At 45.4% G+C, this 11,861-nt stretch overlaps 1 protein-coding gene across 1 annotated transcript; it reads right to left on the bottom strand.

Moving 5' to 3' along the window:
* Nucleotides 1–4,520: 4,520 nt before the first annotated feature.
* LOC123994537 (ankyrin repeat and SOCS box protein 13-like) lies at nt 4,521–11,648 on the bottom strand. Its single transcript, XM_046297237.1, has 6 exons — nt 11,497–11,648; nt 11,006–11,193; nt 10,627–10,783; nt 10,414–10,548; nt 10,091–10,282; nt 4,521–7,529 (listed from the first exon to the last, which is right to left on the bottom strand). Exons 1-6 carry the CDS (start codon nt 11,540–11,542, stop codon nt 7,402–7,404), a joined length of 846 nt encoding a protein of 281 aa, XP_046153193.1. The 5' UTR covers nt 11,543–11,648; the 3' UTR covers nt 4,521–7,401.
* Nucleotides 11,649–11,861: the final 213 nt, after the last annotated feature.

Raw genomic sequence — 11,861 nt, 5'->3', positions numbered from 1 at the left:
ATGGACAGATACTCAGATCGCCGCTGTGGAGCTTTGCAGCTTTTCCAGGGTTATCGTTGGTCTCTTTGTTGCCTCTATGATTAATGCCCTCCTTGCCTGGTCTGTGAGTTTTGGTGGGCGGCCCTCTCTTGGCAGGTTTGTTGTGATGCCATATTCTTAATAATGGATTTAATAGCGCTCCGTGGGATGTTCAAAGTTTTGGATATTTTTATCTTCTCCACAATTTTGTCCCTGACCTGTTTGGAGAGCTCCTTGGTCTTCATGGTGCCCCTTGCTTAGTGGTGTTGCAGACTCTGGGGCCTTTCAGAACAGGTGTATATATACTGAGATCATGTGACAGATCATGTGACAGATCATGCGAAACTTAGATTGCACACAGGTGGACTTTATTTAAATAATTGTGACTTTTGAAGGTAATTGGTTGCACCAGATCTTATTTAGGGGCTTCATCGTAAAGGGCTGAATACACATGCATGCACCACTTTTCCATTTATTATGTTTTATCATTTTTTTAACAAGTTATTTTTTTACATTTCACATCACCAATTTGGAATATTTTGTGTATGTCCATTACATGAAATCCAAATAATAATCCATTTAAATTACAGGATGTAATGCAACAAAATAGGAAAAACACCAAGGGGGATGAATACTTTTGCAAGGCACTGTACAAAGTGTTAACATTTTTATCCTTCACCCAAATATGTTTGACTGCTCACAAAGAACATTGTTCCTTTTCTTGTGGTGCGCAAAGTTTAAATACTCGACTTCTGAGAATGTGTGGATATTTAATGTGATTTTGTGAGAAGGGGGTAGTTGTGTATCTGTGTGTGTTCGCATATATGTCGGGTGCACATGTGAATTTTGCCACTAAGGTGTCAAATACCCATAACCAATAGCTTTGACAAAAGGCACCATGTGAAAGCAACTGCAGATGTAGATGAAGGCCTCTGAGGGAAATAAACAGTTCCACATTTGCTGCTTTGTCTTCTTGAAAAAGCCCACAGCTCTTTCTTATATGTCTGTTGTACTGTGGTTGCCAAAGGCCCCCGAGGTCTCAATCCAATCAGCATTTAGCTTTTCTTCGTTATACTTCAATAGAGTGCAGGCTTGAAGCACGAGAAGCTGAGACTTGCTTACAAAGAAAATGTGGATATTGGAGAGATGGGGAGAGAGTGTGTGTAAGAATATGACAGACTCATACACAATCAGTCTGCCAAAGTGTTTGTGAGAAAAGTGGTGTGTGCATGCATGTGTGCTTTTTTGCCTGCATTTCTAGTCATAGTGCCATTCTGGGCTCCCCGGGCTAACCCAGGACAGTCTGTCCGTCTGGGCCCTCCTGTGCTCCCCGGGCTAGCCCAGGACAGTCTGTCCGTCTGGGCCCTCCTGTGCTCCCCGGGCTAGCCCAGGACAGTCTGTCCGTCTGGGCCCTCCTGTGCTCCCCGGGCTAGCCCAGGACAGTCTGTCCGTCTGGGCCCTCCTGTGCTCCCGGGCTAGCCCAGGACAGTCTGTCCGTCTGGGCCCTCCTGTGCTCCCCGGGCTAGCCCAGGACAGTCTGTCCGTCTGGGCCCTCCTGTGCTCCCCGGGCTAGCCCAGGACAGTCTGTCCGTCTGGGCCCTCCTGTGCTCCCCGGGCTAGCCCAGGACAGTCTGTCCGTCTGGGCCCTCCTGTGCTCCCCGGGCTAGCCCAGGACAGTCTGTCCGTCTGGGCCCTCCTGTGCTCCCCGGGCTAGCCCAGGACAGTCTGTCCGTCTGGGCCCTCCTGTGCTCCCGGGCTAGCCCAGGACAGTCTGTCCGTCTGGGCCCTCCTGTGCTCCCCGGGCTAGCCCAGGACAGTCTGTCCGTCTGGGCCCTCCTGTGCTCCCCGGGCTAGCCCAGGACAGTCTGTCCGTCTGGGCCCTCCTGTGCTCCCCGGCTAGCCCAGGACAGTCTGTCCGTCTGGGCCCTCCTGTGCTCCCCGGGCTGGCCCAGGACAGTCTGTCCGTCTGGGCCCTCCTGTGCTCCCCGGGCTAGCCCAGGACAGTCTGTCCGTCTGGGCCCTCCTGTGCTCCCCGGGCTAGCCCAGGACAGTCTGTCCGTCTGGGCCCTCCTGTGCTCCCCGGGCTAGCCCAGGACAGTCTGTCCGTCTGGGCCCTCCTGTGCTCCCCGGGCTAGCCCAGGACAGTCTGTCCGTCTGGGCCCTCCTGTGCTCCCCGGGCTAGCCCAGGACAGTCTGTCCGTCTGGGCCCTCCTGTGCTCCCCGGGCTAGCCCAGGACAGTCTGTCCGTCTGGGCCCTCCTGTGCTCCCGGGCTAGCCCAGGACAGTCTGTCCGTCTGGGCCCTCCTGTGCTCCCGGGCTAGCCCAGGACAGTCTGTCCGTCTGGGCCCTCCTGTGCTCCCCGGGCTAGCCCAGGACAGTCTGTCCGTCTGGGCCCTCCTGTGCTTCCCGGGCTAGCCCAGGACAGTCTGTCCGTCTGGGCCCTCCTGTGCTCCCCGGGCTAGCCCAGGACAGTCTGTCCGTCTGGGCACTCCTGTGCTCCCCGGGCTAGCCCAGGACAGTCTGTCTGTCTGAGGGGTGGGCCAGTTGACTACTGTTGACCAGGCGTATGTGTCATTGGAGAGAGAAAGAGAGAGACTTTGTCTGGGAAGAAGAAACTGCTGACTTCACCCCCACTGACTGAACTGGAGTAGTGCTGTGTAAGACTAGGAAGCAGGGTGGGGTAGAACTGGCCCGGGGACTCCCTTTAGGAAATATAACCAGATGGTTTGGTCATCTGGCCGCTCGCTGTGCTTCTGGGACGTCCACATGTGTGTGTGTGTGTGTGTGTGTGTGGGTGTGTGGCTGACTAGACAGATGTGCATATGTTCTCAGACTGGAGGAGACCAGGCTGTCTTACAGTAAGTCTGAATGACGACGCCCAGCCAGAGGCCTTTTGGATAAATCCTCTGGAATACTGACTTAGTGACTTTTAATTTATTACGTGTTAGGTGGACTAGCTAGGTGGACTTGCTCGATGGTGCTAAAAAGGTATTAAAGGTATTAAAGCTAAACAGTTGATCATTCTAACCATGTTTTGAGTACCAATCTGTTGTAGCTATACTGCAGTGAACCGCTGAAGAGGTCCCACGTGATTTCAGACCAAGGCCATAAACAGGTGTGCCTATGCGTTTGACGATGTTTCCAGTCAAACACACGTCCATTCAGTCATACAGATTAGGATCACTTCAAAGAAGAGCTGCTTTCAAGCCAGTATTCTCCTCCCATTCGCCGTGCTTTATTTACCAGTGCAGTGGAATAACTCAGTCCCACCAGTCACCCTTAACGCAGATCTAGGAGACACAAAACACACAAAATGGTGCCTCACTGCCTCTTAGAGGTGTGCTGTGTGTTGTAGTGACTGACCAGTTCTGAGTTATGGTGTGGTAGAGATTGTCCTTAATATGAACTTCTAACCCTTTGCTATAATTATATGGGAGTAGAGAAGCTATAATTACACCAAGCTTTTAATAACTGGTCCGGGGCCAATTTTGTTGTTAGTCCCATTATGGTTAAGGTGAAGACTGAGTGCAGGACAGGCTGGTCCTAAATCAGTTGCTCATGGTTGAAAGTAACTATCAGAGTCCCAGCTTGGCAAACACTTCCTCACATCTGATCCTCGTTGAGTGGGGGGAAGGATTCCTAACTGGAGTTGAAGAGCTCTCCCAGTGAGGCCTAGCAGACCATCACAGCATCAAGTCTATCTCTCCTCTAAAAGACACTGAGCCTCTCAGATTCCTTCCGGATCTATCTACATCCATCCTTAATTCCCCTCCCCGAGGAAGTATCTACAAAGAGGTGAAGAGTTGTTTCTTATAGCTAACAAAGATGTGAGGATAATACACATTGGCATATATCTACTGAGAGGTTGGAGTTCAAAGGTTGAAAGCTAACGAGTAACTCCATTCCACATATAAACCATGGCATATCTCTGAGATAGTACAAACAGATGTAATCTAGGAAAGTACATCAACGTGACCGGTTGTTTTTGCGTTAGGAGAGCAACAGAGGAAGCACAGGGGAATACCGTAGTCCCATCCATTTCAATCTAACTAACCCCTTAGCCTTTTATTCTGTAATCTAAAGAGGGTGGGTGAATGAGTATATTCTCACCTCCCTCAAGAATGAGCACGTTTTAAGCCTTTTATTTAGTTGTCTCAAATGCTAGCCTATAGATCAATTTCTTCAAATGGACAGGTCAAGGTTCACTAGATCTCCATATCAACTCAGACAACTCAGGAAAATAGATGTACTCAGAGCCTCTTGTCTACTAGTGCTGGAGCAGTGCAGCTGCTTTGTAACTTGACGAGTGAGCGAGATTGATTGTTGTTGAACAAATTCCTAACCTATGGCACATCCTAGTGGACACTGGACATAATCATGGCTGGAGATCCATCTCGTTGCTCATTTCAATTTCTGTTCATCATGATATCGGCCTACTCTAACAGTTGACCCAATTTAGATGAATGAATCGAGCTTATCATAATAAAATCCAAGAGGCAGCGAGCATGTCAACAATGCCGTTCATTAACACACAATGCCAGTCTTACAGTATACAGAGCAACATACATTTCTGTGGAGGACATATTATTTACAATAGTATTTGACTGACAGATTTAAACAGTTGCACAAACATGTATCATAAGAAATAGGTATTTGTAGCATTCTTAGTACCCAATACTGATTCATGAATCTACTGTATCAAGTGTGCAAGCAGCATGCTAGTTCCAGTCTACATTGATGTTCCATTGCTTGATTGAAAGATAACCTCTGTTAGCTGCACAGCACCAAATACCTGATGTTTGAAATCCCTGTGCAGATACCTTTGACTGGTTTTGCCTTATCTGAACAACCAGAGAACGTGCCTTTGAAACAGGTGTCTCATTCCTTTAAAGGCTGATCCAAAATCCCCAAATTGCACTTTTTTTGTTGTTCAAATATGTTTTATAACCGGACATTCTTCTCATGCCTGTTCTCGTCTCCTCCATCTGAATGTTAAGACTGAGAAAAATGCTATTTAAACCATCTACATGGTCAGCCTATTTTAAGACTGAGAAAAATGCTATTTAAACCATCTACATGGTCAGCCTATTTTAAGACTGAGAAAAATGCTATTTAAACCATCATCTACATGGTCAGCCTATTTTAAGACTGAGCAGTAGCAGATCCCTTCTGAACCGGGGTCAGTTATTTTAACAAGCTATTTTAAAAGAGGGCATTTATCCTTGTTCCCTCAATGTGAACAGGGAGGGCTCCAGCTATTTCTGCTCCTGAGCTTATTTCTGGATGTGTTCTGAACGGTTAAGACGGTAATGGACGAGGCCGCGTTGCATCCACAGAAAACAGTTCCAAATAGGTTCCTGTCCTGGTAAAAAGCTATCGAATGCCGCAAGCGATGATCTAACAACCTTCACACTTGACACAGACATGTAATTGACTCAATAGTCCAGCAGACATGCTGTCTCAGCACAGATTTGGAAGGGAGGCTAAATGAGGGGGGAGAAAGCTGCTTGAGCTTATTGATGATACGGACTTAAATAGCTTTTTGAGGGCATATTTTGCTTTTCGAGTGCATTCAAAAACTTGACCGTTCCCAAAATGGGTTAAACAGATGGATTATCTGAGAGGATTGTCACTTGCGCTGTACTTGGTACTATAAACGTTGTTTCAACAATTTGTCAACATGGACGTGGAATCTATATGGAAAATACATTTGTTTTCGGTTAGATGGAGTCGTGAATCCATCATAACAATTATTAATTTGTAGAAAAAATTGAATTTAAGCCAGACTAAGCCAGTGGCACAGATGGACCTATCCAAGCAGAAGATACATCTCCTTAAAATGTTGATATTTGGTTGTGTTGTCAACAAAACACAATATTACTTTGCAATACAGTAAATAGCCTTGAGTTTAGACTATCTTAAAAAAAACGAATGTAACATTCAAATTTATAAAAGAGTAACACATACATGACCACATTTTGAGGTTACTATAAAAGGGTGCATGTGAGGTTACTATAAAAGGGTGCATGTGAGGTTACTATAAAAGGGTGCATGTGCAAGATAGCGTGCATAGATCACAGGTCTGCGGAGATCACCACAACTGCTGTAATAATCTGCACAGAATCTCAAAACGGCATTGATTCCTTGCACCCATGTACTTTTAATGTAATCTCAACTGCCATCCAGGTCATTTGTTTCTGCTATTAGATTAAGCACAGGGATTTATCAATAACTGACATTGTATTCCCACTTGAGCTTAGCTGTGCTTTAAAATGGTTGAAAGTGCAGTGATTAACATTTTGGGTGACAACTAAACCAAAAATCAACATCGTTTTCTATTGGAATTTAATTTGAGTGGGTTAATATAGGTTGTAAACTCATTAACGTCTCAACCAAATATTACCCAATTATCCACACTGAAATGAGGTAGCGTGGCCAGTGGGGAGAGATTAAATAGGTCATAATCTTTTAGAAACACATTTTTTGATTAATGCACATTGCCTTACATAGACATGTTGATAATAGACATATTCCTCTGTTCCCATTATGGAGATGGGTTATGTCAAATAACAGTACCAATACAGTGACCAGAGAGACAACTCCGAGGAATCCATACACCCTCATCAAACAGACACCGTATTCAGGCCTGGGCCGTCTCAGCTATAGCGGACGCAACAGATCAGAGAGGCGAACAGTAAAAAAGCAGGATTGTTTCCCAGGGTGTTTCTCTGTTGCCTGGATTCCACGTCCGCCTCAAACACATCCAGTTGTCAGGTGTGGTTTCCGTTCCGATGTCAGGGAGGAATCTGGGAAACACAGTGACATCTGGAGAGTGTCAACGGGAACGCCGCTCATCCTCCTGCTGCAACACCGTTTCTCATCCCTGAGGATGTACCGGAGATCTGGGATGTGTTGCTGCCGCATTGTCACGGCGACTAAAATGCTGGTGTAGTGTCCACAGATGGTATTGCAGAGTGGACAGGATCAGCTGCCAAAATCACTGCCTCTCCTCCATTTCTTTTCGCCTCTCCCCCTCATTTTCCCCGAGGGCCTCCATTTGTCTTTCATGTAGGTTTACAAGATATGGGAGTTCTAAGAATAAACTGCATGTAAAAAGTCCCCATTAAAACCTCCTATGCTTCTGTTCTTTAAATATGTATCTAATGTGTTAATATGGCACACATTCTGAAGAAAAAGAAAAAAGTGCTCTGCTTAAAAATACTGTTCGTTTGGAAACCTGTGCTTTGCTGTATGCATATTATTTTTATGCATCTAATCTAGTGGCATCTAAGGTTCAGACTGTAGCATTTTGATAATTGTGATGTTTTATAGAAAGGTTTCAATGTCTGAGCTTCCTTCCTTCTCCTTAGTAAGATAATGGTGTCAGTGGTAACAGAGGAAACTAATGATTTGCTTTGGTATGTCCAGTTGAACTACGACCTCCAGAGCTCTGATACCCAGCATCGTCCTTAGGGTCACTCTGCTCAGCTGCTGCAGACTCAATGGAGTACCTACAGGTAGACAACCGCAAAGGTTTATGGGAGATATAGTCTCTCGCCACAATATATAGAACACAGGAATAGAGTACTCAAATATCAATACACAGTCAGAGATATGGGTCCTATTTAGTATTTTTAAATACTGGAGCTTTTGAGCAGGGATATAATGTTGTCGTTTGCTTGCATAACCCAACAATAGGACTCAATGAGTTGAGCAAATGTTTAAAACTGTATGTCACAATGTCCTTGCACTTCATGAAATAAAGTTACAATATTTCCTTACAAGAGGTGTCTGTGTCTGATGCCTAGGATACTGTTGCTGTGTGGCTTCTCACACAGACCTGGTCTCACATTCCACGAGAGGCTCTGAGGCAGAGGAATCTGTCTGGGTTTGGGTCTCATCGTCAGTTACTGACAGGTAGCTAAGCTGAATGTTATAGACCGGTACTAATTTAAAAATCAGCCTCCTGGAACATGAGTAGGATAGACATTAACTTGAGGGACAGGACAGATGGACTGGAGCTTATGTTCAAAATATCTTTCTGACGTAAGACTGCGTATTGGCAGTGATTAAAGTAAGATAGTACGGTCCGGTATTGAGTCCTAAAAAAAATTATAGACGGGATACGCTGTAGAGGTAAATCATGAGCCTTTCACAACAATTAAAACAAAATGACAAAAAAAACTATGCTTTGACAACATTATTTATCATGACCACGTCAGCCACATGAAAAATGGACTTGAAAGTAGGTGGCATATTATAGACGCTTCAAAATGCGGTGTGGTTCAAGGAGAACACTGACATTTTTCCAAGGCAGAGATGACGCGCACGGACAGATGACGCGCACGGACGCGCAGAGACTGACACGCACGGACATCAATTCAGGCTACAAGTGTAGGAGGAATGACAATCGCAGAATGTCATTAGACTTTTTGGTGTTTTAACAGAGGTTTTTTTCCATTCATCAAATGGTTGGGGCACAGAGCACTGTTTGGCTGTTGGAATTCATTTGTGAGTGGACAAATGTGCGCGTGTAGCCTACATGAGCCTTTTATGGTTTGACATCAGATGAAAACATCATGACTGGTTGTGTTTATGCCACATTGAAAGGTAATACATTTTAGTTAAGTTACAAATCTTCACTACTAGAACCACAGAGATCCTTTTCAATTAAGCTAAGGACCCTGGAACTAAACACCTCCCTCTGCAACTGGATAGTGGACTTCCTGAAGGGCCGACCCCAGGTGGTAAGGGTAGGCAACAACACGGCTGCCACGCTGATCCTCAACACTGGGGTCCCTCAGGGGTGCATGCTTAGTCCCCTCCTGTATTCCCTGTTCATCCACGACTGCGTGGCCAAACACGACTCCAACACCATCATTAAGTTTGCTGACAACACAACAGTGGTAGGCCTGATCACCGACAACGATGAGACAACCTATAGGGAGGAGGTCAGAGAACTGGCAGTGTGGTGCCAGGACAACAACATCTCCCTCAATGTGAGAAAGACAAAGGAGCTGATCATGGACTACAGGAAAAGGTGGGCCGAACATGCCCCCATTAACATCAATGGGAGCGGGTCGAGGGTTTCAAGTTCCTTTGTGTCCACATCACCAACAAACTATCATGGTCCAAACACACCAAGACCGCCTGGTACGGCAAATGCTTCTGACCGTAAGGCTCTACACAGGGTAGTAGTAGGTAGGCCCAGGATCTATATAAAAGGTGGTGTCAGAGGAAAGCACATAAAATTATCAGAGACTCCAGACACCCAAGTCATAGACGGTTTTCCCTTCTACCGCACAGCAAGTGGTACCAGAGCACCAAGTCTAGGACCAAAAGGCTCCTTAACAGCTTCTACCCCCAAGCATTAGACTGCTGAACATTTAATCAAACGGCCACCGGACAATTACATTGACGATCCCCCCCCCCCCCACTCCATTTATTTTGTACACTGCTGCTACTCGCTGTTTATATGCGTAGTCACTTCACTCCCACCTGCATGTACAAATGACCTCAACTAACCTGTACCCCCGCGCACACTGACTCGGTACCTCCTGTATATAGCCTTGTTATTGTTATGTTATTGTGTTACTTTTTATTTGGTAAATATTTTCTTAACTCTTGTTGAACTGCACTGTTGGTTAAGGGCTACTAAGTAAGCATTTCACTGTAAGGTCTACACTTGTTGTACCAGGCGCATTTGACAAATAAAGTTTGATTCGATTTGAAATTTATATGGATGCTACTTTATATGTCATTCTATAATTAGGCCCATAAAAAAAGGAGGCCCCGTACCAGGAAGAAATTCAATCTACCTTGACCTGAGTATTATGTACCAATTAAGAAGTGTTCAAACAGCTGTTTTTGATGGGTTCAACATGATCAAGTTATTTTTTAAATTACTTTTCCACTACCTGTAACTTTTTGATCCTGAAAAATGAGTAATGGGTACCACCTACTGGTGACTCTGTGACATTGCTTAGAAATCCTCCCCAAAAACATATGGGTACAGTACACGTCTGTTGCTTATAACTGGTAACTGCAGTGTAAAAACCTCTCTCACACTTACTTTCATAAAACTCTAAGCAGAGTGCAGCGGGAGAACCAGGATCCATGTAGTCAATGGGCTTCTTATCGTTTTTGTCTTTGGCGTAGATGTTCGCCCCAAACTCCACCAGCATGTCGATCATGTCAACACTCTTCACTTTAGCAGCATGGTGCAGAGCCGTCTTGTGCAGCCGAGCATAATTCACTTTGGCACCTGAGGAAGCAAATGACACAGAGGTTATTAATAAAGATTCACCTCAGAGTTGAGAACTCAAATCCAGGGTTTTATTCTCTATTCTTCAAAATCAAATAATTTGTTGTTAGTGCTATTCTCAAAATGCTCACCTGCGTTGAGTAGTGCCTTGACACAGTCTGTGTGGTCGTTGGCACACGCCACATGCAGTGGGGTCCCATAGTACAGGTCATATGCCTCCAGACTGGCACCTTTAGCGATCATGATCTTCACAACGTCAGCATTACCTGGGACACAAGAACAGACCGTCACAAGTTCTCAAACAATCGTGATGAACGCTCATCCTACACCTGTCACACACTTACCCCCCATGCAGGCTTCGTGTAGGGGTGAGGTGGTCCGGGAAGAGAGGGTGGGGTTCACCTTGGCCCCATGCTCCAGCAGCATCCGCACACAGTCAAAGCTCCCGACCGAGCAGGCCTCACACAGAGGCGTGCTACCGTCCGTGTTACGGGCATCCACCTACAAGACAACACAGCCATTGTGTATGTATATATCCTGATTAACTATAAATAACATTACTTTCTCTTCTGTTGATCTTTAACCTGTGTTGAATCTGGGACACACTTTTCTCCTGTGATATGACTAGAGCGTTTGTTGACAATCCTGTATTCTTCTATGGCTAACCTACCTCATTTATTGAAGTTATTTCTCTTATCTCTCTCAACCTAGTGACAGTCTCACCTGTGCTCCAGCATCCAGTAGCAGCCTGACACACTGGGTCTGCCCCCTTTCACATGCCTCATGGAGGGGGGTGATAGAGTCCACAGCCACTATGTTGACGGAGGCACCGCTCTGGATGAGTTGCTGCAGCTGGGCAGCATGTCCCTCGGAGGCCGCTTTGTGCACCTCGGTCCTCTCCGACCAGCAGCCTGGGGCAAACCACACAGTCATCAGCCAGAGAGCAAATAGCAAGAGAATACCTATTGCTACATAATCAACCGGCGCTAGGTGAGTGCATGCTAGATCATCTCTGGTGTTGACAACACATTTTGCCATCGTAAACCTTTACTTGACAATCGATATGGACTAAAACACAACATGTCACATATGTAGCTGATTTACGTTGCTGTTATAGCATGAACACATGCTTGCTAGCTATGACATGCAGTAACCAAATGAATGCTAGCTAGCTGGCATACAATTTCAAGGAGCCGAAATGTTTTTATACGCACCTATGTCTCCAAAGAAGTATGGTCTGGCAGTTTCAACCTCCATCATTTGGTCAAATCCCGTTTTATGTTGAAAAACTGTAAATTACGTCCCACGAGAAGTAAATAAACACATTTGAGCTGCGGCACTGACACATCACGTGACTGGTTTTGACATATCCTTTGATGGATTTAAGGGCGTGCTGGGAGTTGTAGTACAAATGTTTTGTCAAAATTTTCATATTACTGCAAGAGTAGAGAACTTGTAGTTGTTTGGCTTTATCAAACCATGCTAAAACAAGCTTTCATCTCTATCAAATATTATAACATCATTGTTGCAGGCCTTCTTGAAATGTATTTTACAATGTATTGTTACTGCTTATAGTACA

The sequence above is a fragment of the Oncorhynchus gorbuscha genome, linkage group LG14, assembly GCF_021184085.1.
Source record: "Oncorhynchus gorbuscha isolate QuinsamMale2020 ecotype Even-year linkage group LG14, OgorEven_v1.0, whole genome shotgun sequence".
NCBI classification, from domain to species: Eukaryota; Metazoa; Chordata; class Actinopteri; order Salmoniformes; family Salmonidae; genus Oncorhynchus; species Oncorhynchus gorbuscha.
This window is presented reverse-complemented; position numbering and strand designations above follow the sequence as displayed.